General features: G+C 44.7%; 1 protein-coding gene across 1 annotated transcript in view; it reads right to left on the bottom strand.

Annotated features, from left to right (window-relative positions):
* Positions 1 to 24,896, bottom strand: part of LOC149970257 (uncharacterized) — a 122,493-nt gene extending 97,597 nt beyond the window's left edge. Inside the window, exon 1 of the mRNA XM_090228345.1 lies at positions 24,766 to 24,896. Coding sequence (XP_090084471.1) covers positions 24,766 to 24,896 — 131 coding nt within the window. The remainder of the gene's footprint in view (positions 1 to 24,765) is intronic.
* Between the last annotated feature and the right edge of the window lie 221 nt (positions 24,897 to 25,117).

Raw genomic sequence — 25,117 nt, 5'->3', positions numbered from 1 at the left:
GACCTATTGGGGCGGTATGCAAATTGAAGTGGGTCTAGGGTGACAGGTAAGCTCCCACAATCGTATTATTATCATGTTCTCTCAACCAATCATAAGTCATTTGTGCCACTGCAGTACATGTTGAGTTCCCTTCTCTATAAGCATGCTGAAAGTCTGTTGTTAATTAGTTTACAGAGAAATAGCATTGTATTTGGTCAAACACAATTCTTTATGCAGTTTGCTAAGAGCTGGCAGCAAGCTCATAACCAGTAAATAACCAGTAGAGACCGTTTTTCCACTGTTGGGTAGCGGAATTACTTTGGCTTCCATCCAGGTTTGAGGACAAGTATTTTCCTCTAGGCTCAGATTAAATATATGACAGATAGGAGTGGCTATAGGAGTCAGCTACAATCCTCAGTAGCTTTCCATCTAAACTGTCAATGCCAGGAGGTTTGTCATTATTGATCGTTAACAAATCATTTTTCCACCTCTCCCACACAAACTTTACAAAATTCAAACTTGCAATGTTCATCTATTTTCATTTGTCTTTTTATGCATGAATACGATGGCTGACTGTTTGTTGTTGGCGTTTTCTGCCTAAATTTGCCCACTTGGCAAATGAATAAATCATTAAAATAATTGGCAACATCAAATGGTTTTGTGATGAATAAGTAATCTGATTCGATGAAAGATGTAGCTGAATTTGTCTTTCTGCCCATAATTCTGTTACGGTGAGTGAATGAGGACCCAAAAGCGAACTAACTTAAACAGAGCTTCTTTAATAACCAAACTGTGGTAGGCTCAGATAGACCGGCAGATTCCGACAGGACAGGACAAGGTTACAGCAAACATGACGATAGTCTGGCTCAGGCATGAAACACAACAAACAAGAATCCGACAAGGACAGGAACAAAAACAGAGAGAGATATAGGGACCTAATCAGAGGGAAAAAGGGAACAGGTGGGAAACGGGGTGAATGGGTAGTTAGGAGGAGACAAGGAACAGCTGGGGGAAAGCGGGGGAGAAAAGGTAACCTAATAACGACCAGCAGAGGGAGACAGGGTGAAGGGAAAGGACAGAGACAAGACACAACATGACAGTACATGACAGTACCCCCCCACTCACCGAGCGCCTCCTGGCGCACTCGAGGAGGAAACCTGGCGGCAACGGAGGAAATCCTCGATCAGCGCACGGTCCAGCACGTCCCGAGAGGGAACCCAACTCCTCTCCTCAGGACCGTACCCCTCCCAATCTACGAGGTACTGGTGACCACGGCCCCGAGGACGCATGTCCAAAATTCTACGGACCCTGTAGATGGGTGCGCCCTCGACAAGGATGGGGGGGGGGGGGGAAGACGAGCGGGGGCGCGAAGGACGGGCTTGATGCAGGAGACATGGAAGACCGGGTGGACGCGACGAAGGTATCGCGGAAGAAGAAGTCGAACTGCGACAGGATTAATGACCCGAGAAATACGGAACGGACCAATGAACCGCGGGGTCAACTTGCGAGAAGCCGTCTTAAGGGGAAGGTTCTGAGTGGAGAGCCAAACTCTCTGACCGCGACAATATCTAGGACTCTTAGTTCTACGCTTATTAGCAGCCCTCACAGTCTGCGTCCTATAACGGCAAAGTGCAGACCTGACCCTCTTCCAGGTGCGCTCGCAACGTTGGACAAAAGCCTGAGCGGAGGGGACGCTGGACTCGGCGAACTGAGATGAGAACAGCGGAGGCTGGTACCCGAGGCTACTCTGAAAAGGAGATAGCCCGGTCGCAGACGAAGGAAGCGAGTTGTGGGCGTATTCTGCCCAGGGGAGCTGTTCTGACCAAGACGCAGGGTTACGAAAAGAAAGACTGCGTAAGATGCGACCAATAGTCTGATTGGCCCGTTCTGCTTGACCGTTAGACTGGGGGTGAAAGCCGGAAGAGAGACTGACGGAAGCCCCAATCAAACGGCAAAACTCCCTCCAAAATTGAGACGTGAATTGCGGACCTCTGTCCGAAACGACGTCCGACGGAAGGCCATGAATTCTGAAAACATTCTCGATGATGATTTGTGCCGTCTCTTTAGCAGAAGGAAGCTTAGCAAGGGGAATGAAATGAGCCGCCTTAGAGAACCTATCGACAACCGTAAGAATAACAGTCTTCCCCGCTGACGAAGGCAGTCCGGTGACAAAATCTAAGGCGATGTGAGACCACGGTCGAGAGGGAATAGGAAGCGGCCTGAGACGGCCGGCAGGAGGAGAGTTACCGGACTTAGTCTGCGCGCAGACCGAACAAGCAGCCACGAAACGACGCGTGTCATGCTCCCGGGTGGGCCACCAAAAACGCTGGCGAATGGAAGCAAGCGTACCCCGAACGCCAGGGTGGCCGGCTAACTTGGCAGAGTGAGCCCACTGAAGAACGGCCAGACGAGTAGGAACGGGAACGAAAAGAAGGTTCCTAGGACAAGCGCGCGGCGACGGAGTGTGAGTGAGCGCTTGTTTTACCTGCCTCTCAATTCCCCAGACAGTCAACCCGACAACACGCCCCTCAGGGAGAATCCCCTCGGGGTCAGTGGAGGCTACTGAAGAACTGAAGAGACGAGACAAAGCATCAGGCTTGGTGTTCTTAGAGCCCGGACGATAAGAAATCACGAACTCGAAACGAGCGAAAAACAGCGCCCAACGCGCCTGACGCGCATTAAGTCGTTTGGCAGAACGGATGTACTCAAGGTTCCTATGGTCAGTCCAAACGACAAAAGGAACGGTCGCCCCCTCCAACCACTGTCGCCATTCGCCTAGGGCTAACCGGATGGCGAGCAGTTCGCGGTTACCCACATCATAGTTACGTTCCGACGGCGACAGGCGATGAGAAAAATACGCGCATGGGTGGACCTTGTCGTCAGAGAGGGAGCGCTGAGAAAGAATGGCTCCCACGCCCACCTCTGACGCGTCAACCTCGACAACGAACTGTCTAGAGACGTCAGGTGTAACAAGGATAGGAGCGGATGTAAAACGATTCTTGAGGAGATCAAAAGCTCCCTGGGCGGAAACGGACCACTTAAAGCACGTCTTGACAGAAGTAAGGGCTGTGAGAGGAGCTGCCACCTGACCGAAATTACGGATGAAACGACGATAGAAGTTCGCGAAGCCGAGAAAGCGCTGCAGCTCGACGCGTGACTTAGGGACGGGCCAATCAATGACAGCTTGGACCTTAGCGGGATCCATCTTAATGCCTTCAGCGGAAATAACAGAACCGAGAAATGTGACGGAGGAGGCATGAAAAGTGCACTTCTCAGCCTTCACAAAAAGACAATTCTCTAAAAGGCGCTGGAGGACACGTCGAACGTGCTGAACATGAATCTGGAGTGACGGTGAAAAAATCAGGATATCGTCAAGGTAAACGAAAACAAAGATGTTCAGCATGTCTCTCAGGACATCATTGACTAATGCCTGAAAGACAGCTGGAGCGTTAGCGAGGCCGAAAGGAAGAACCCGGTATTCAAAGTGCCCTAACGGAGTGTTAAACGCCGTCTTCCACTCGTCCCCCTCCCTGATGCGCACGAGATGGTAAGCGTTACGAAGGTCCAACTTAGTGAAAAACCTGGCTCCCTGCAGGATCTCGAAGGCTGAAGACATAAGAGGAAGCGGATAACGATTCTTCACTGTTATGTCATTCAGCCCTCGATAATCTATGCAGGGGCGCAGAGACCCATCCTTCTTCTTGACAAAAAAAAAACCCCGCTCCGGCGGGAGAGGAGGAGGGGACTATGGTACCGGCGTCAAGAGCTACAGACAAATAATCTTCGAGAGCCCGGAAGGAGATCAATACTACAATCATACGACCGGTGTGGAGGAAGAGAGGTGGCCCTGGACCGACTGAACACCGTGCGCAGATCGTGATATTCCTCCGGCACCCCTGTCAAATCACCAGGCTCCTCCTGTGAAGAAGAGACAGAGGAAACAGGAGGGATAGCAGACATTAAACATTTCACATGACAAGAGACGTTCCAGGAGAGGATAGAATTACTAGACCAATTAATGGAAGGATTATGACAAACTAGCCAGGGATGGCCCAAAACAACAGGTGTAAAAGGTGAACGAAAAATTAAAAAAGAAATGGTTTCACTATGATTACCAGAAACAGTGAGGGTTAAAGGTAGCGTCTCACGCTGAATCCTGGGGAGAGGACTACCATCCAGGGCGAACAAGGCCGTGGGCTCCTTTAACTGTCTGAGAGGAATGTCATGTTCCCGAGCCCAGGTCTCGTCCATAAAACAGCCCTCCGCCCCAGAGTCTATTAAGGCACTGCAGGAAGCTGACGAACCGGTCCAGCGTAGATGGACCGACAAGGTAGTGCAGGATCTTGAAGGAGAGACAGGAGTAGTAGCGCTCACCAGTAGCCCTCCGCTTACTGACGAGCTCTGGCCTTTTACTGGACATGAAGTGACAAAATGACCAGCGGAACCGCAATAGAGACAGAGGCGGTTGGTGATTCTCCGTTCCCTCTCCTTAGTCGAGATGCGGATACCTCCCAGCTGCATGGGCTCAGCACCCGAGCCGGCAGAGGAAGATGGTAGTGATGCGGAGAGGGGGGCGACGGAGAGCGCGAGCTCCTTTCCACGAGCTCGGTGACGAAGATCAACCCGTCGCTCAATGCGAATAGCGAGTTCAATCAAGGAATCCACGCTGGAAGGAACCTCCCGGGAGAGAATCTCATCCTTTACCTCTGCGCGGAGACCCTCCAGAAGACGAGCGAGCAAGGCCGGCTCGTTCCAGCCACTGGAGACAGCAAGAGTGCGAAACTCAATAGAGTAGTCTGTTATGGATTGATTGCCTTGACATAGGGAAGACAGGGCCCTGGAAGCCTCCTCCCCAAAAACAGATCGATCAAAAACCCGTATCATCTCCTCCTTAAAGTCCTGATACTGGTTAGTACACTCAGCCCTTGCCTCCCAGATTGCCGTGCCCCACTCACGAGCCCGTCCAATAAGGAGAGATATGACGTAGGCGACACGAGCAGTGCTCCTGGAGTAAGTGTTGGGCTGGAGAGAAAACACAATATCACACTGGGTGAGGAACGAGCGGCATTCAGTGGGCTCCCCAGAGTAACACGGCGGGTTATTGATTCTGGGCTCCGGAGATTCGAAAGCCCTGGAAGTGGCCGGTGGATCGAGGCGGAGATGGTGAACCTGTTCTGTGAGGTTGGAGACTTGGGTGGCCAGGGTCTCAACGGCATGTCGAGCAGCAGACACTTCCTGCTCGTGTCTGCCTAGCATCGCTCCCTGGATCCCGACGGCTGAGTGGAGAGGATCCGAAGTCGCTGGGTCCATTCTTGGTCGGATTCTTCTGTTACGGTGAGTGAAAAGCGAACTAACTTAAACAGAGCTTCTTTAATAACCAAACTGTGGTAGGCTAAGATAGACCGGCAGATTCCGACAGGACAGGACAAGGTTACAGCAAACATGACGATAGTCTGGCTCAGGCATGAAACACAACAAACAAGAATCCGACAAGGACAGGAACAAAAACAGAGAGAGATATAGGGACCTAATCAGAGGGAAAAAGGGAACAGGTGGGAAACGGGGTGAATGGGTAGTTAGGAGGAGACAAGGAACAGCTGGGGGAAAGCGGGGGAGAAAAGGTAACCTAATAACGACCAGCAGAGGGAGACAGGGTGAAGGGAAAGGACAGAGACAAGACACAACATGACAGTACATGACAAATTCCATTTAAAGTACTCCAAAGTTTGTTCCCGCTATTCTTTATATCACTGATCTTGACTCCATCATACGGTTTCTTCTTTATTTTGTTGAGTTACATAATATCTCAATTTGCAGTAAGTCAGCCAGACTTATTAGATACTTCTTTTGCTCATCTCTTTCAACCATACAGTTTTTCAATTCCTCATCAATCCATGGAGCCTTAACAGTTCTAAAAGTCAGTTTCCTAACAGGTGCATGTTTATCAATAATTGAAAGAAGCAACTTCATAAATTCATCAAGTGCAGTGTCTGGATGCTCCTTTTTAATCACATCAGACCAATAAATATTTTTGACATCATCCACATAAGAGTCTTAGCAAAAATATTTTCTATGATCTCTTGTACAGTATTTTAGGCCCAGTTTTTGGAACTTTGGCCTTCCTGGATATGGCCACAATATTGTGAACACTGCATCCAATGGGTATGGATACAGCTTTAGGACAAAGTTCTACATTATTAGTAAAAATGTGATCGATACATGTGGATAATCTTGTCCCTATAGTGTTTGTAAACACCCTGATAGGTTGATTAATAACCTGAACCAGATTACAGGAACTGGTTACAGTGAGAAGCTTCCTCTTGAGCAGACAGCGTGTCATATTCGTTATACGAAGGAAACCAAGGCGTAGGGTGGTAAGCATACATTCTTCTTTATTATAAGAAGGAACGCTGAACAAACGAACAAAATAACAAAACGAACTGTGAAGCTAATATGAGTAGTGCAGACAGGAAACTAAACATAGAACAACAACCCACGAACACAAAAGGGAAAATGGCTAACTAAATATGCTCCCCAATCAGAGACAGCGATAAACAGCTGCCTCTGATTGGGAACCATATCAGGCCACCATAGACATACATATTACATGGACCTACAAACCCCTAGACATACAAAAATCCGAGACAATACAAAAACTAGCATACATACCCTAGTCACACCCTGACAGATTCTGACTGTTAGCACTTGGTGGCCTATATCAACACCCCCCCCCCCCCCCCCCCCCAAAAAAAGCTTTAGATGTGCCAAGAGAACCTGCAACCACAACACTTCAATAACACTTGACATAAGATCTTCTCTAACCATTACAGGGATATGGCTCTGAATATATACAGCATCACCTCCCCCATAAGTGTTTCTGTCTCTTCTATAGATGTTATATCCTTGTATTTATACTGCTGTATCGTCAAATTAATAATCGAAGTGAGTCTCAGAAATGGCTAATATATTAATGTTATCTGATGTTAGCAAGTTACTGATTTCATTAACCTTATTTATAAGGCTACATATATAAATATGGGCCATTTTCAGCCCTTTCCTGGGTAGGTATTCAGAGATAGACATTATATGGAAAAGAGCAAACAAAAAAAGAGAGAAAAAAAATGCCTTGGTCGGCAAGATCACATCCCAGTAACTGATTTCAAATGCGTCGCAGAATCCAAACTAAAAACTTAGCTAGCTACAAAGAAACTTTCCAATACACTTTCAAAACAACAAACTTCTCAAAACAACAAACCGAGCTCTCCCTTGTTCCGCGTTCAACAGGATGTGTTCAACAAGAACTTATAGAGAGACTTATCGGGAGATCATTGATGAAAACCTGCTCCAGAGCGCCCAGGACCTCAGACTGGGGTGAAAGTTCACCAAAGCACACAGCCAGGACAACGCAGGAATGGCTTCGGGACTAGTCTCTGAATGTCCTGGAGTGGCCCTGCCAGAGCCCGGACTTGAACCTGATCTAACATCTCTGGAGAGACCTGAAAAAACCTGTGCAGCAACGCACCCCATCCAACCTAACAGAGCTTGAGAGGATCTGCAGAGAACAATGGGAGAAACTCCCCAAATACAGGTTTGCCAAGTTTATAGTATCATACCCAAGACAACTCGAGGCTGGAATCACTGCCAAAGGTGCTTTAACAAAGTACTGAGTGAAGGGTCTGAATACTTATGTAAATGTGATATCAGTTTTTTGCTGAAATTTAAAAAAAACGTCTTTTAGCTTTGTCATTATGGGGTATTTTGTGTAGATTGATGAGGGGAAAAAACTATTGAATACATTTTAGAATAAGGCTGTAACGTAACAAAATGTAGAAAACGTCAAGGGGTCTGAATACATTCCAAATAAACTGTATATAGACATATGCTGTACATACATACACATTCAGTACCGGTAAAAAGTTTTACATTGCAGAATAATAGTGAAGACATCAAAACTATGAAATAATACATATGGAATCACATAGTAACCAAAAAAAAGTGTTAAACAAATCAAAATATACTTAGTACTTGAGATTATTCAAAGTTTCCACCCTTTGCCTTGATGACAGCTTTGCACATTCTTGGCATTCTCTCAACCAGCTTCATGAGGTAGGTGTGCCTTGTTAAAAGTTAATTTGTGGAATTTCTTGAAAGACAAACACACTTTTATGAGTAGACTAAAACAACTGGACACACACAAACAACACACAAAAAGGAGAGGAAGGTAATGTTTTCCAGGATGTTCTTCCTCAGAGGGAGTAGAGGGAGAGTAGCAGGTTAGCGCCCTCGCACACTAAAGCCTCTTCAGGACAGAAGAGTACGACAGGTTCTGCCTCCTCACCACCTACACACATCTCCTCCCTCATCCCTTCTTTCTCCCAGTCTTACCAGTAATGGCTGTACCACAGGTAGTGTTCTCGATAGCTCCATGGCTGTATGCATGCAGTATAAGGGTTATTCCCCGCTCTGGCCCTCTCCACAGTCACCTTAAAAACTCTCTCAGCCAACCCCTCGGACACTGACACCGGAGAGTCTTCATACACACTGCTGCATCTCGGGCAGCCCCCCCCACACACACACACTATAAGCACAGGGACACAAAGACCCTTACTAACATTAATAGCATGTATCAAGACTAACATTAATGTTACAGTAAATTAATTAATAATATGTTAATTATTAGATAGCAGATTAATAGTAATAAGTTAAAGGGTGAACTCTTATTTTGAAGGGAGAGGATGTGCATTTGGCCAATGACAGACCTTCCACATTTAACCCCACCCACTTGTGAAAATCAAAATATCACTGATTTTTTTCATCTGCAAACAACGAGATAACAACAACCAATGTGTTTTATGTACAAATTAAATAAAAGATTGAAAAATAAAGAAAAACGTGCCTTTTTCACGTTGCTGTTTCCGTTTTACATCAGAAAACCATTGTCTAAGATGTACACAGACCGGGTCACAACCTTGAGTATCTGGCATGACAATACAAAAAAGTAACCACGTGAAGCACGTTGGCCATTTTAATTCATGAACATTAGGCCTATACTCTCTGTAAAATTCACACAATTACCCTGTATTTATAATCACTGTAAAAATCACATAATTTTATTATGCAAATGAAACATGAAATCACTCACAATTGAAATGACCTGAATGTCAAGCCCTGGACTGGTACCCAGGCTAACTGCCTTCTATTTTGAACACATTTATTTTCATTGTTAGAGCGGCCACTTGAGTATCTGGTCAATATATTGGATAAAATGTGGTCACACACAATAACTTACATTTATTAGTTGGAGGACATGTTTAATGTTGCCTTGTTTATCAGTACAACGAAAATGTGTATTCCACCTGTCACAGTACCCAACCCTCTGGCATACTATTCACGCAACAGTCTGGGAGCATCAGGTAAGCCTCAGAGCAGTACCCAGGTAGCAGTTCGGGTGTTTATGTGCCTTGCTCAAGGACACAATGGCAGAAGGGGTTGGAACCAGACCTGGATAAATAGTATATTTCAAATACTCTAATGAGCTGTGGTCGATGATTGAGCTTGCCTGGCACAAACACCATTTTAATACTCCCAAAAGAGAAAACCACATATTTCTGGCACTCTACTCCAGACAGGCTCAATACTATTTGAACTCAGGTCAGAGCAAATGATGGCATTGTAATGTGTTCAGTAACCTTGCCTGATACCTGAAAACATGTATTAGCTCCAATCAAATCAATCACATTTATTTTATAAAGCCCTTTTTACAACAGCGGTGGTCAGGAAGTGCTTTACAGATACACGGCCTAACACCCATTGAGCCAGAAGCTTATGCCTTGGCTTTAGCTCAGCAGTCTAATACAGTCTTGTGGTGCACAGGACTAATCCAGTCAGCAACAATACTGCTACTAAATACTGTAATGAAAAAATTAATTATTCTGGTATCTTTTCAATTATTTTTAAATATTAGGTTGTTATGGCATCTTTAACATTCACAAAGTGTTACCCAAATTATTCAGAAATGCAATTTGGGCGAGTTTCTTTCAACATGTGAGAATCACTTGTGAACCTGTACATCCCTGAAAGTGATGCCTGACTCAACATGTCTAATGTTACTATCAGAGCCTTCTTGACTAATAAGGACTGCTTATATGGATATAATGTGTGTGCATTTCCATTGTACTTGCTATGTGCAAACACAACACAAGTTTTAGAGAGTATGTTTATCTTCGAGGGTGTGACTTTTTAGGGTGTGACCAGAGTTAACTCATATTGTATACCAACCTACTTAGAGACAGGGCTGGGAAAGAAGATATTTATATTCATATGACATTTCACATTCATCAAATCCCGAGGCATGGTCCGTGTCCAACATATGTCTTGCCAACTACTTACTAAAAGTACATACTTCTGTGTACTAATCGTACTACATATTATTTAGAACATACTGTTTAGTAAAAACATATGCAGTAAGCAATGAATATCAACATATTAGGCTTATTCATACTGTGAAGGCATATAAAAAATCAAATCAAATCAAATCCAATCAAATCAAATCCAATTTTATTTGTCACATACACATGGTTAGCAGATGTTAATGCGAGTGTAGCGAAATGCTTGTGCTTCTAGTTCCGACAATGCAGTAATAACCAACAAGTAATCTAACCACAGGTAATGCGTGATTTCCCCCCATTTGTTAATTTTGGTATCATCAGCTGTTGAATATATGCATTTAAAGTATACACATGTTTTACCAGTGTCTGCAATGTGTTTCAAGAGACACTTGTTCTACAACACCTTGCTACGAAAGTAGCTTGCAACTTGAAGTTTTGTAATTTCATGTAAAGAAAAAACATTTTCTGCTGTAATATTGATGTGATTATAAAGACATTATGCCTACACTTTACCTAGCAAAAATACTAATAAGTTGTGTGTAGAAAAAGAAAAGACAGAACAAGGAGCATACAAATCTTCGGTACAACTTCAGCTGTCCGAGAAATAGCATGACATTCAATGCTATTTCTATGGTATATTCTAAGGATTCGGCTGTCTAACCACATACCGACATTCCCAGGTCTCTGGGTGAGGTTCTGTCTTCATGTACGTACAGGTGCAGTCGGGTGGCAGGAGGGGTGGAGTGCATGACACTTGCTCTTGGATATGACAGAATTTGCCTCAAACCAAGGGTCCACCAGAAGCCTACAAAGTAATAGGAGAAAAGTGCAAATTGTTGAACTTATATAGATATTCCAAACAAAGTGTTTTGATACCTTTCAAGTGTAACGGTGAGAGTAAACCATCCTTAGTGTTCTGCTAATACAACAATGTGTAAATATTGCATTGTCTTTCATAACCAATGCAGATACAGTACCTATCAGCATTTATTTCTGATGGTAATGTTAGTCGTCATCCCTTCAGTCGGTGTCCCATATAAGACAGTTTCCTGACATGTTTGAAGAACACACTCATTTTTAATAGGTCAGTAGCCAGTGATGCTGACGCCGTCACTATTTCCGCTTTTAAAACAACAGTGAACTGGGCACTCAGAAAAGAATGGAAGAAACTCCCAAAATGCATTTGCACTTCGATATTTATTGAAAGAAGAATCATGCTTATCACTGTGCACTTTCACCACACTGAGAAGTTCATCATTACTAATTTAATTTGTAGCCTAATAAACTACATGCTCTCCCGAGTTGTATTGGGAGAACCACACAACATATCATCACATGAATCCAAGTTTACCTATTTTTTTACGTAATTTACTCGCATAAAAAGGGAAGCACTGCTCACACAGCCGCGAGCTGCCAAGTGAAATGAGCCTAATAGACAAGCTAAATTGCCTCGCTTCGAGGCAAGCAACACTGAAGCATGCATGTTAGCATCAGCTGTCCCGGATGACTGTGTGATCACACTCTCCGTAGTCGATGTGAGTAAGACCTTTAAACAGGTCACCAATCACAAGGCTGCCGGGCCAGACGGATTACCAGGACGGGTATTCCGAGCATGTGCTGACCTACTGGCAAGTGTCATCACTGACATTTTCAAACTGTCCCTGACTGAGTCTAATACCAACATGTTTCAAGCAGACCACTATAGTCACTACGTAACCTTCCTAAATGACTACCGACCCTGTAGCCATGACGTGCTTTGAAAGGCTGATCATGGCTCACATCAACACCATTATCCCAGAAACCCTAGACCCACTCCAATTTGCATACCACCCCAACAGATCCACAGATGATGCAAAATCTATTGCACTCCACACTGCTCTATCCCACCTGGACAAAAGGAACACATACATGAGAATGCTATTAATTGACTTCAACTCAGCGTTCAATACCTTAGGACCCTGGAAGTAAACACCTCCCTCTGCAACTGGATCCTGGACTTGCTGATGGGCGGGCTCCAGGTGGTAAGAGTACGTAACCTAACATCTGCCATGATGATCTTTAACACGTGAGCCCCTCAGGGTTGTGTGCTCAGTCCCCTCCTGTACTCCCTGTTCACTCATGACTGCATAGCCAGGCACGACTCCAACACCATCATTAAGTTTGCTGACGACAACAGTTGTAGGCCTGATCACCGACAACGATGAGACGGCCTATAGGGAAAAGGTCAGAGACCTGGTCGTGTGGTGCCAGGATAACAACCTCTCCCTCAACGTGATCAAGACAAAGGAGATGACTGTGGACTACAGGAAAGGAGGACCGAGCACGCCCCCATTCTCATAGACGGGGCTGTAGTGGAACAGGTTGAGCACTTCAATTTCCTTGGTGTCCACATCACCAACAAACTATCATTGTCCAAACACACCAAGACAGTCATGAAGAGGGCACGGCAAAAAATATTCCCCCATGGGTCTACAGATCCTCAAAAGGTTCTACAGCTGCACCATCGAGAGCATCCTGACTGGTTGCATCACTACAGAGGGTAGTGCATACGGCCCAGTTCATCACTAGGGCCAAGCTTCCTGCCATCCAGAACCTCTATCCAGGACCCGTTAAACTTCTGTGAAGTGGATTATTTCTATAGAACTCCTTCCTGCTTGTAGGATGGCTACTTGCCACAGTAAACAAAACACATGTACAGGTAGAAATGTATTCAGTTTCATCTTGCGAAGAGCAACATCCCCAGTCAGTGTGTCAGTGTTTTGACCAATGATAAATATGTTTCTTGCAAAAATCCCAACTAACGATTTGCAGTGACCCTATCGTAACAAATCCTAACTTATCAGATGTGAATTGTACAACTTACAACACTATTTGGATATGTGAAATGTGATTTCATGTTTCTGATTATTTATTGTCTTAGGCATTGCCATCCTCCAATAACTAGACACACCCTAAACAGTCATGGTTGATTTAAAACTGGTTTGGTTTGTCATTACATCTCATATAATAAGACGGCATGTTCATTTAAGAGTTGACTCAATCCCTGACATTTCCCTGACCTCTACTTTGACGCTGAAAGGTGTTCTAGTTTCATTGAATCTGTTCTATTGAACATGCCATTACATCCACAATAAGGAACATCCTCCTTGTTTTATGTGTGAATGCCATGGTATGACATGAAAGATGAACAGTACATGCTTAGTTTATATTATCATTTTGTAGATGCTTTTATTGAAAGCGTACAACAGTAGAGCATGCATAGATTTTTGTGTGGAGGACTCCAGTGGGAACCGACCCTGGCATTTCAAGCTCCACACTCCACATAATGGTATATTTTGGCTCTTGGAAAACTTGTAATGTCAGTTTTCACCAATTCAGACATATAATACTGCATTTTCAATGTATTTGGACCGGGCCTGTATGTTGAACAATAACTAACCAGAACCTGATAATTTGGCGCCCTCTTGCTGTAGAGACAAAATATGACTACAATAGTGAATTATTCTGACTGATGTAGGTGGTCTTTGCAGGCCCCCGGTGTCCGGTCTGGAGCGTGAAGTCACAAGGTCTGCTGATCGGCTACTGCGTAGCAACCCAGCGGTGCCAAAAGCCCTGGTCTGCCCTAGAAAGCTTATGTAAATTACAATCGTCAGAGCGTCCAAAGTTGTTGTGATTCTACCAACAACTGCCATGTGGGGAATCGTAAGTGATTTGTTTCAGATTGTTCTCGATACCATGTCTTGTTTTGAGGTGTTTTGACTGATTTCATGTCAATGTAACGTTAAATATGTCTACAATTGGCCAGCTAGCTAAACAACTGTAACGATGTTTTAAGAGAGAACTGCTCATTGTGCAAACGTATTTTTGGGTGCACGTTGATAACAGGGATTCTTAAACTTTTTCAGCCTGGGACCCAAATTAGAAATTCCGTTTTCCTGAGACCCAAGTTTATGAAAATACGCAACTATACGTAAATACTGGTACATTTCATTTCCCTTAAGCCAAAGACAAATAACAATGAAATACCCACTCTCTACAGCCGTCTAGGTTGTAACTGTTGTTGTTAAAATACAATAAATAATTTTACATTTTAACTGGATTAAACTCATTGATCACATCACACAGGTTGAGTTTTTGATAGTGCAACCATAAGTAACAATACAGATGAAAAAAATCAGGCATGCTGTACATCTTACTGCAGGAAGTATTGTTGAAAAAAGTCTAGGTTAGAACTGTTGCTGTTAAAATACCATATATTTTGTTTATTCTGAACTGTAATGAACTGATGGATCAAATCACACAGGTTGTCTATTCTGGGTTTTTGACAGTGCAACACGGAGGTCATGTTCAGCATTGAGTCTGTTTCTGTACTTGTTTTTTAAGTATGCCAGAGTTGAGAACCCTGACTAGCGTAGATACAGTACCAGTCGAAAGTTTGGACACACCTACTCATTCCAGGGTTTTTCTTTTATTTGTACTATTTTCTACATTGTATTATAATAGTAAAGATGTCAAAACTATGAAATGAAACATATGGATTCATGTAGTAACCAAAAAATTTTTTTAATCAAAATATATTGTATTTTTTGAGATTCTTCAAATTGCCAACCTTTGCCTTGATGACGGATTTGCACACTCTTGGCATTCTCTCAACCAGCTTCACCCGGAATGCTTTTCCAATAGTCTTGAAGGAGTTCCCACATATGCTGAGCACTTGTTGGCTGCTTTTCCTTCACTCTGCGGTCCAACTCATCCAAAACCATCTCAATTTGGTTGAGGTCGGGGGATTGTGGAGGCCAGGTCATATGATGCAGCACTTCATCACTCTCCTTCTTGGTAAAATATATCTTACACAGCCTTGAGGTGTGTTGGGTCATTGACCTGTTTAAAAACAAATGATAGTCCCACTAAGCTCAAACAAGATGTGATGACGTATCGCTGCAGAATACTGTGGTAGCCATGCTGGTTAAGTGTGCTTTGAATTCTAAATAATTCACAGACAGTGTCACCAGCAAAGCACCATAACACCTCCACCTCCATGCTTTACGGTGGGAAATACACATGCAGTGATAATCCGTTCACCCACACCGCGTCTCACAAAGACACGGCAGTTGGAACCAAATATCTCCAATTTGGACTCCAGACCAAAGGACAAATTTACTCCGGTCTAATGTCCACTGCTCGTGTTTCTTGGCCCAAGCAAGTCTCTTCTCCTTATTAGTGTCCTTTAGTAGTGGTTTCTTTGCAGCAATTCGACCATGATGGCCTGATTCACAGAGTCTCATCTGTTGATTTTGAGATGTGTCTGTTACTTGAACTCAGTGAAGCATTTATTTGGGCTGCAATTTCTGAGGCTGTTAACTCTCACAAACATATCCTCTGCAGCAGAGGTAACTCTTGGTCTTCCGTTCCTGTGGCAGTCCTCATGAGAGCCAGTTTTTATTTGAACTTTATTTATTTAACTAGGCAAGTCAGTTAAGAACAAATTCTTATTTTCAATGACGGCCTAGGAACAGTGGGTTATCTGCCTTATTCAGGGGCAGAACAACAGATTTTTACCTTGTCAGCTCTGAATTTGAACTTGCAACCTTTCGGTTACTAGTCCAACGCTCGAACCACTAGGGTTAGTGATCAGTTGAAGAGCACGCATTTAGTTTTACTTCCACGGAAGGAGAGTTGTATGGCATTGAAACTCGTCTGGAGGATAGTTAACACAGTGTCCAAAGAAGGGCCAGAAGTATACAGAATGGTGTAGTCTTCGTAGAGGTGGATCAGAGAATCACCAGCAGCAAGAGCAACATCATTGATGTATACAGAGAAGAGAGTCAGTCCAAGAATTGAACCCTGTGGCACCCCCATAGAGACTGCCAGAGGTCTGGACAACATGCCCTCCGATTTGACACACTGAACTCTATCAGAGAAGTAGTTGGTGAACCAGGCGAGGCAATATTTTGAGAAACCAAGGCTGATGAGTCTGTCAATAAGAATGTGGTGATTGAAAGAGTCGAAAACCTTTGCCAGGTCGATGAATACGGATGAGTAGGTGTTCTAAAACTGTTCTAAAACTTTTGCGTAAACTTTTGTGTATTTGCATAAACTCTTCACAGTTGTGTTCTGTGGGTGTAACTGAGTAGACTGATACCCCATTTCATTGCTTCAGAATCCAACCGTGTTTAACATTATCTAGTCTAAATATGGCATGATTCCACCAATTCTAAACTTCTGCATCACTTTCAAATATGTACTTTTATTTTGAAGGTAAACCTCAAATTATACTATTGTGCCTAATCCTTATTGTGGCTAGCTTCACAACATATAACCCGGTCTGGTCGAGCAGCACTAGCCAGATTAAGCTAGCTGGCTGCTTTTAACGCTAGCTTTAGGCAACAGAGTTAAGTAGCTGCCTAGCTATTTATTTTAATGAATTGAAGTTTAATTTCATTAGGCAAACAACAAGTGGCTACCTAGCTAATACTTACTCACAAGGATTCCTAAATCATTGCTAAGAATAATGAAAATGACTGCAGTTTCAACTGGTCATTGTTTTCAGGCTGGTTGTATTGGTGCTAGCTAGCTACCCCAGAAGTTGCGGTCAAATAAATAATGCTTTATTACCAACGCAGTATTGTAAACACATCGTTAGTGGCCAGTGTTTGCCAGCTTTGACAGTGCTACTGATAGTATTGGTGGCGCTTGGCTTGCACGTGCAAATTCAGAACACACAATATTCTATAATAGAACTGTGTTATTTGTCAAATTTAAAGCTTATTTAACACAAATCGTGTTATTGCCAAATAGTATTTTTTGATGTGTATCTTTTTTGACACGCAAAGACCCAAACGGCGTTTATGTCGTGAAGCTAATAGCAGTGATGCTGTTACTGTGTAACTCCAGTAGGGCAACATCTGAAAAATAGCGCACTGGTAGTGTGTACCAGTGCTCGACCAGTCGCGAAAGCCAACATCACCCACGACAAAACTGTTGATTGTCAAGGGAAATTAATTCCATTATCTTGGTGTTAATGGATTTCGCATTTGAGTTATCTCCCTGAAATGTTCTTACTCTTTCAAATGACTGCTCGACTTGTTGACTGCTCGATCCACACAGCAGACATTGTGGGCTAGGTTAGGAATGCTGTGTTGCACGTGAAGCACTAGATTTCCCGTGGCATCATTACATCATGTACCTACGTTATATAGGTATGCACGTCAGCTTTGACATTGGTTTTGCACATAGGCGTTAAACTAGACATCGGGCCGATACCGATGTTGGCATATTTAGATAATAACATCCTATTCCGATATGTTCACCGATATATCGTGCATCCCTACTGTACAGCATTACCTATGGATTGTGGATCAATGACATGGGGTATCAATTTACTCAGTGACACCCACAGAACACAACTTTGAAGAGTTTAAACAAATATTAGCATTGTAGCTCTTATTGCGTGACTTTGACTGTGGGAAATCACCTCCCAGTCAGCTTATTGTGCGTATGGACATTCATATTGCACTGTACAATGTGGATCAATAAAATGGGATATCAGTCTACTAATGGAAACCCACAGAAAACAACTGCAAAGAGATTACACAAATATTTGCATTGTAGCTCAATTTGCCACATTTATTGTACCAGTCAACCTATTGTAATGAAACAGCAGGGAGCAAGTTTCGAACCCTCGACCTTCGAGCCCGAGGTCTGGCGTGCTATCGACTGTGCCGCAAAAGCATGCTCGTGTGGCAGGGACGATTTCTGCGCTTATAAACCCAGGGTCGTTACACTACTCCCCCCTTTCAAAGAGTGCGTCCTCGCGCTAGCTTGCGGCTGTACGTCTTACAGGAACGCGCTCACCGGCCAAGCACACGCACTGTCGTGGATGCAAGGTCTGATCACTTCTGACACCAATGTAATGAAACAGCAGGGAGCAGGTCTCGAACCCGCGACCTTCGAGCCCGAAATGTAATGAAACAGCAGGGAGCAGGTCTCGAACCCTCGACCTTTGAACCCGAGGTCCAGCGCACTATCGACTGTGCCGCAAAAGCATGCTCGTGGGGCAGGTTCGATTTCCGCGCTTATAAACCCAGGGTCATTACACTATTATGTGTTTGTTGAACACTATTCCAGAGGAAAAACAATACAACATGGATGTTTTGGAGTCTGATAACTCTGAGGAGGACTTCGGTACGGAGTAGACTGATACCCCATTTCATTGCTCCACATTCCAACACCCCAACCTTGTTTCGCATTATCTAGTCTAAATATGGCATGATTCCACTATTTGTATCCATTTGCATCACTTTCAGAGGGACTTTTATTTAAAAGGCGAAATGCAAATTCAACAACACATAACCCGGTCCGGTCAAGCGGCAGTAGCCAGATGAAGCCAGCTAGCTGCTTATAACATTAACTTGGGGAAACAGGGTTAAATAGCTGGCTAGCTTGTTTAGTTCGTTATCTAGCTAGCTAGTTATTTCAATGAACTGAAGTTTGATTTCAATAGGACATCAACAAGTGGTTGCCTAGCTAATATTTAGTCACATGGATTCCTAAACCATTGCTAAGAATATTGAAAATGACTGCAGTTTTGTCTTGTCATTGTATTCAGGCTGGTTGCATTGGTGCTCGCTAGGTACCAAGCTAAAGCTAACTACCCCAAAAGTTGCTAATAATATCTGTATCAAAAGATATTTGCTAACATTTTTGATCCTGCTCGTTTGATCCAGATCTTATTTCAAATGCTAACACAGATGTCCCATTCGGTCAAACAAATAATGTTGGTGCTTGGCTTGCACATGCATATTTAGAACACAAAACATTTCTATAATATAACTTTTTTATTTGACATGTCAAATTAAAACCTTATTTGACTCGTCAAATAGTGTTATTTTACATGTTTTTTTTTTGACACGCAAAGACCCAAATGGCTTTCCATAGTCAACAATCTAAGCCAACTGCCAACCCAGTCTGTTTTGCCCCATAGTTGCTTAGGTGTCGGTTGTGTTGCTAAACAACCATTAGGGTTGACTCTCACGCGGGATGAAAATGACTACAACGACCATGATCCTTTGCTAGTTACGGCCACTTTCACCATGATTCTTAGCCATTTTTTTGTGCCATTCAGCAACATGACGCTTGAGATAGTAGAGAAAGGAATCATATTAGGCAATGAATAATTAAATATATAACATCCACACAGCACACTATCGACCAATCGCGTACTCACTGTCATGCAGCATCATGTTGCTGCTTAACTAATCACCCAATCCCTTCTCAAAGTCAGGGTATGAGTCAAGAAAACTGCCTTTTTTCCTGCATAAGTATGTAATGACACGATTCCAAAACTGTACAACATTGCAGAGAACAAGTTATGTATCTTACATCTTGGAAAAGATTTGCAATGGTGTACTTCTTGTTCACAAAATTCATGCTAATGTTGTTTTTTTGAGCTTATGCCCAATTGACTCCATTTTACTCCTTGACGGGGAGCTCTACTTGTCCTAGAATCGCCCTAAATGTACCGCTCAGCCCATGTCTCTGGTTTCCCATATCCTCAAAAGTAACTCTGATGATGCATAGCCATCGGGAGTTTTCCATAGGAATACGTGGATGACGTCAGCGCTATCACCATCTACTAGTTTTAATGTCTATGGATCTTTTGTCCATTCATCATTTCTTCTCATGAGAGACTGAGTAAAGTGGGAAAAAATGTATCAATAATTTGGGTTAGAAAAAATAAATGTGTGTTTAAAACAGGTAACATCTTGTGTTGAGTACTTCAAGACATTGACTTTAATGTTCCAAAATTACTTTTATGATAGGTAGTCAAAAATAATGTAGATATTCTGGGTTCACAGTTATATCACTTTTTTCGGACTAAAATGTGTTTAACACAAGAAAGGGATAATATCTCTGACATTTTTAAAGTAATTCCTCCCTCCATCCTTAACTTTTCCTTAATAAGTCATATTTTGTTAGAATTTCAATATCACAAACAGAATTTGTGTTATAAGCAGGCCATTTTTTTCTGAGCGCCAAAAAGGGACTTTTTCAAATCCTCCAACAGAGTCACATGCAGATAAGATGTTTCGATTTCATTTCTATACAGTATCAGAAACAGCAGATTCCTAGGTTTCGAAAACACTTCCCATTGCCAAATCAGTCTCAAAATTGAATCGATGAGCTCAAAATATGACTTTTTCCAAGAATAGCCTCTGTTCTATGCGCTCCACATTTGAGCATGCCAGCAACAGACAGCCTGCAGTAACAGAAACTAATGAAAATGTATTTCTGTTCTTGGAAATAGTATTTTTTTTGTATGATAATGTTACCCAAGACCTTCATAAACACAACCAAAGTATTATTTTGAAAATGTATTTATTAGTGTAACGAACCTGGGTTTATAAGCGGAGATATCGACTCTGCGGCTTGAGCATGCTTTTGCGGCACAGTTGATAGCGCGCTGAACTTTGGGCTTTCGAGACCTGCTCCCTGCTATTTCACTACATTAGTGTCACACCCTGACCAGAGTTTACTTTGTATATTTCTATGTTTTGGTTGGTCAGGGTGTGAGCTAAGTGGGCATTCTATGTTACATGTCTAGTTTGTCTAGTTCTATGTTTGGCCTGATATGGTTCTCAATCAGAGGCAGGTGTTCGTCATTGTCTCTGATTGGGAACCATATTTAGGTAGCCTGTTTGGTGTTGGGTTTTGTGGGTGATTGTCCTTAGTGTCTTGATGTCCTTGTTCTGTGTGTTTGTGCACCAGTATTAGGCTGTTTCGGTTTTCGTTACGTTTATTGTTTTGTAGTTTTTTTGTATTTAGATTCGTGTTGCTTCAGTTTAAATAAACATGGATCGCAATAGACACGCCGCATTTTGGTCCGACTCTCCTTCTCACCAAGAAAACCGTGACAGAATCACCCACCACAACTGGACCAAGCGGCGTGTCAACAGGCAGGAGCAGCCCAAAGAGGAGATGCGTAATAAGGATTTCTGGACATGGGAGGAAATCCTCGACGGGAGAGGACCCTGGGCTAAACCAGAGGAGTGTAGCCGCCCAAAGGTGCAGCAGGAGAAGAGGCAACAGGAGCAGCCCAAAGAGGAGTACAGTATGGACTATACTTCTTGGGAAGAGATAGACAGGTGGGCGGTCGACCCAGGGAGAGTGCCGGAGCCCGCCTGGGATTCGATGGAGCAGTGCGCGGAAGGTTATCGGAGAATGGAGTTGGCGAAGCGAGCACGGCGGAGCGCAAGGAAGCCCGGGAGTCAGCCCCAAACATTTCTTGGGGGGGGGGGCTAACAGGGAGTATGGCTACGCCAGGTAGGAGACCTGCGCAAACTCCCTGTGCTTACCGGGGGGCTAGAGAGACCGGACAGGCACCGTGTTATGCAGTGGTGCGCACGGTGTCTCCAGTGCGGGTGCATAGCCCGGTGCGGTATATTCCAGCTCCGCGTGTCGGCCGGGCTAGATTGAGCGTCAAGCCTAATGCCATGAAGCCGGCTCTACGCATCTGGTCCCCAGTGCGTCTCCTTGGGCCGGCTTACATGGCACCAGCCTTGCGCTCGGTGTCTCCGGTTCGCCTGCATAGCCCAGTGCGGGTTATTCCACCTCGCCGCACTGGCAGGGCGACCATGAGCGTTCAACCAGGTAAGGTTGGGCAGGCTCGGTGCTCAAGAGCTCCAGTGCGCCTGCACGGTCCGGTCTTTCCAGTACCACCTCCACACCCCAGCCCTCCGGTAGCAGCTCCCCGCACTAGGCTTCCTGTGCGTGTCCTCGGCACAGTACCACCAGTGCCAGCACCACGCATCAGGCCTACAGTGCGCCTCGCCTGTCCAGCGCTGCCAGAGCCTTCCTCCTCTCCAGCGCTGTCGGAGTCTCCCGCCTGTCTAGCGCTGTTAGAGCCTTCCTCCTCTACAGCGCTGCCGGAGTCTCCCGCCTGTCTAGCGCTGTTAGAGCCTTCCTCCTCTACAGCGCTGCCGGAGTCTCCCGCCTGTTCAGAACTGCCAGTCTGCAAGGAGCTGCCAGTCTGCAAGGAGCTGCCAGTCTGCAAGGAGCTGCCAGTCTGCAAGGAGCTGCCAGTCTGCATAGAGCTGCCAGTCTGCAAGGAGCTGCCAGTCTGCATAGAGCTGCCAGAGCTGGCAGTCTGCAGGATGCCGCCAGAGCTGCCAGTCTGCAGGATGCCGCCAAAGCTGCCAGTCTGCAAGGAGCCGCCAGAGCAGCCAGTCTGCAAGGAGCCGCCAGAGCTGCCAGTCTGCAAGGAGCCGCCAGAGCTGCCAGTCTGCAAGGAGCCGCCAGAGCTGCCAGTCTGCAAGGAGCCGCCAGAGCTGCCAGTCTGCAAGGAGCCGCCAGGGCCGCCAGTCAGCATGGAGCAGCCAGAGCCGCCAGTCAGCATGGAGCAGCCAGTCAGCATGGAGCAGCCAGAGCTGCCAGTCAGCATGGAGCAGCCAGTCAGCATGGAGCAGCCAGAGTTGCCAGTCAGCATTGAGCAGCCAGAGCTGTCAGTCAGCATGGAGCAGCCAGTCAGCATGGAGCAGCCAGAGTTGCCAGTCAGCATGGAGCAGCCAGAGCTGCCAGTCAGCCAGACTCTTCCAGATCTGCCAGTCAGCCAGACTCTTCCAGATCTGCCAGTCAGCCAGACTCTTTCAGATCTGCCAGTCAACCAGACTCTTCCAGATCTGCCAGTCAACCAGACCTGCCAGTCAACCAGACTCTTCCAGATCTGCCAGTCAGCCAGACTCTTCCAGATCTGCCAGTCAGCCAGACTCTTCCAGATCTGCCAGTCGACCAGACTCTTCCAGATCTGCCAGTCGACCAGACTCTTCCAGATCTGCCAGTCGACCAGACTCTTCCAGATCTGCCAGTCGACCAGACTCTTCCAGATCTGCCAGTCGACCAGACTCTTCCAGATCTGCCAGTCGACCAGACTCTTCCAGATCTGCCAGTCGACCAGACTCTTCCAGATCTGCCAGTCGACCAGACTCTTCCAGATCTGCCAGTCGACCAGACTCTTCCAGATCTGCCAGTCGACCAGACTCTTCCAGATCTGCCAGTCGACCAGACTCCTCCAGATCTGCCAGTCGACCAGACTCTTCCAGATCTGCCAGTCAGCCAGGGGTCGCCAATCAGCCAGGAGCTGCCGCCCCTCTGTCCAGAGCTTCCGCCCCTCTGTCCCGAGCTGCCGTCCCTCTGTCCGTTGAGAAGAGTTGCCATGGTGAGGAGGCCACGGAAGAGGATAAGGTGGGGGAAGACTAAGGTGAAGTGGGGGCCACGTCCAGCACCAGAGCCGCCACCGCGGACAGATGCCCACCCAGACCCTCCCCTATAGGTTCAGGTTTTGCGGCCGGAGTCCGCACCTTGGGGGGGGGGTACTGTCACACCCTGACCAGAGTTTACTTTGTATATTTCTATGTTTTGGTTGGTCAGGGTGTGAGCTGAGTGGGCATTCTATGTTACATGTCTAGTTTGTCTAGTTCTATGTTTGGCCTGATATGGTTCTCAATCAGAGGCAGGTGTTCGTCATTGTCTCTGATTGGGAACCATATTTAGGTAGCCTGTTTGGTGTTGGGTTTTGTGGGTGATTGTCCTTAGTGTCTTGATGTCCTTGTTCTGTGTGTTTGTGCACCAGTATTAGGCTGTTTCGGTTTTCGTTACGTTTATTGTTTTGTAGTTTTTTTGTATTTAGATTTGTGTTGCTTCAGTTTAAATAAACATGGATCGCAATAGACACGCCGCATTTTGGTCCGACTCTCCTTCTCACCAAGAAAACCGTGACAATTAGACTGAATGTTGAGTCAAAATCATCCCTCATTGGCCTGTATGGGGATCCAGAGGCCAGGCTTTTCTAGTATTAAAAGGAAACATTTTCATTATTTAATAAATGGCCTTAATATTGGTTTCAAAGTAGTACGAGTCAAATGAGTAAACAAGCTGGTAATGTATAAATTCATTTCATAAGATCTTAATCAATAGTTTGACAAATCAACAGTTATTTACTGTCAAATCTATAGTTTATATTTGTCCCCAAAAAATAATCTCCCTTGAGGGTTCTGGAGCATCTGTTTCGATTTTGGTTAGTATCCTTAGATGCCATCTTAAAGCTCCATTCTGCTACGAAAACAATAATATGGGGACCCCACCAATTGTTTTGGTATAGAGCTAGGAACGGTTCTAGGGAATTGTAACCACTGTCAAATGAATAGACGGCACTCAGAATATTTTTACTTTGAAACTATACATTGTTCGGTTCGTAAACATTCGATTTGTAAACACTCACAGGACACAATATATAATCCTCATGTATGGTGAAGGTGAAGAAATAAAGTTGAGTGTGGAAAGTGAATTAGGTTTGAAGGGATGACAGATTAATGTGATTACATTTCAAATGAATGTCTCTTACCGTTTGCAGTGTTTGTCCATTTTGTGGTTGGCAGTGGTGTTGAAGGAGTGGCCACAGAGCAGTTCAGTAGCTGCTTTCTTCTTGCTGAAGGTGCTCATCTTATCCTCCAATGTCCACCTCTTCTCAACCATCTTATTTTTATTTCTGCATCCCTCTCTTCAGCTGCTCCTACTTACTGGTACCGAGCAACTGAAAACCCGGAGAAAAGTAGTGTTTTACATGGATCTTTCGAAACAATTGTATTTTTTTACGTAGGAAGAAGGTTTGAGGATTTAGCAGGTAACTTTGGTCAATTCTGAGATCAACTTGGGATCATACGAAAGTGGCTCACCTTTTAGCCAGGTACATAACA

Source organism: Oncorhynchus mykiss, chromosome 30 (genome assembly GCF_057628025.1).
Source record: "Oncorhynchus mykiss isolate SJ-2025 chromosome 30, ASM5762802v1, whole genome shotgun sequence".
NCBI classification, from domain to species: domain Eukaryota; kingdom Metazoa; phylum Chordata; class Actinopteri; order Salmoniformes; family Salmonidae; genus Oncorhynchus; species Oncorhynchus mykiss.
This window is presented reverse-complemented; position numbering and strand designations above follow the sequence as displayed.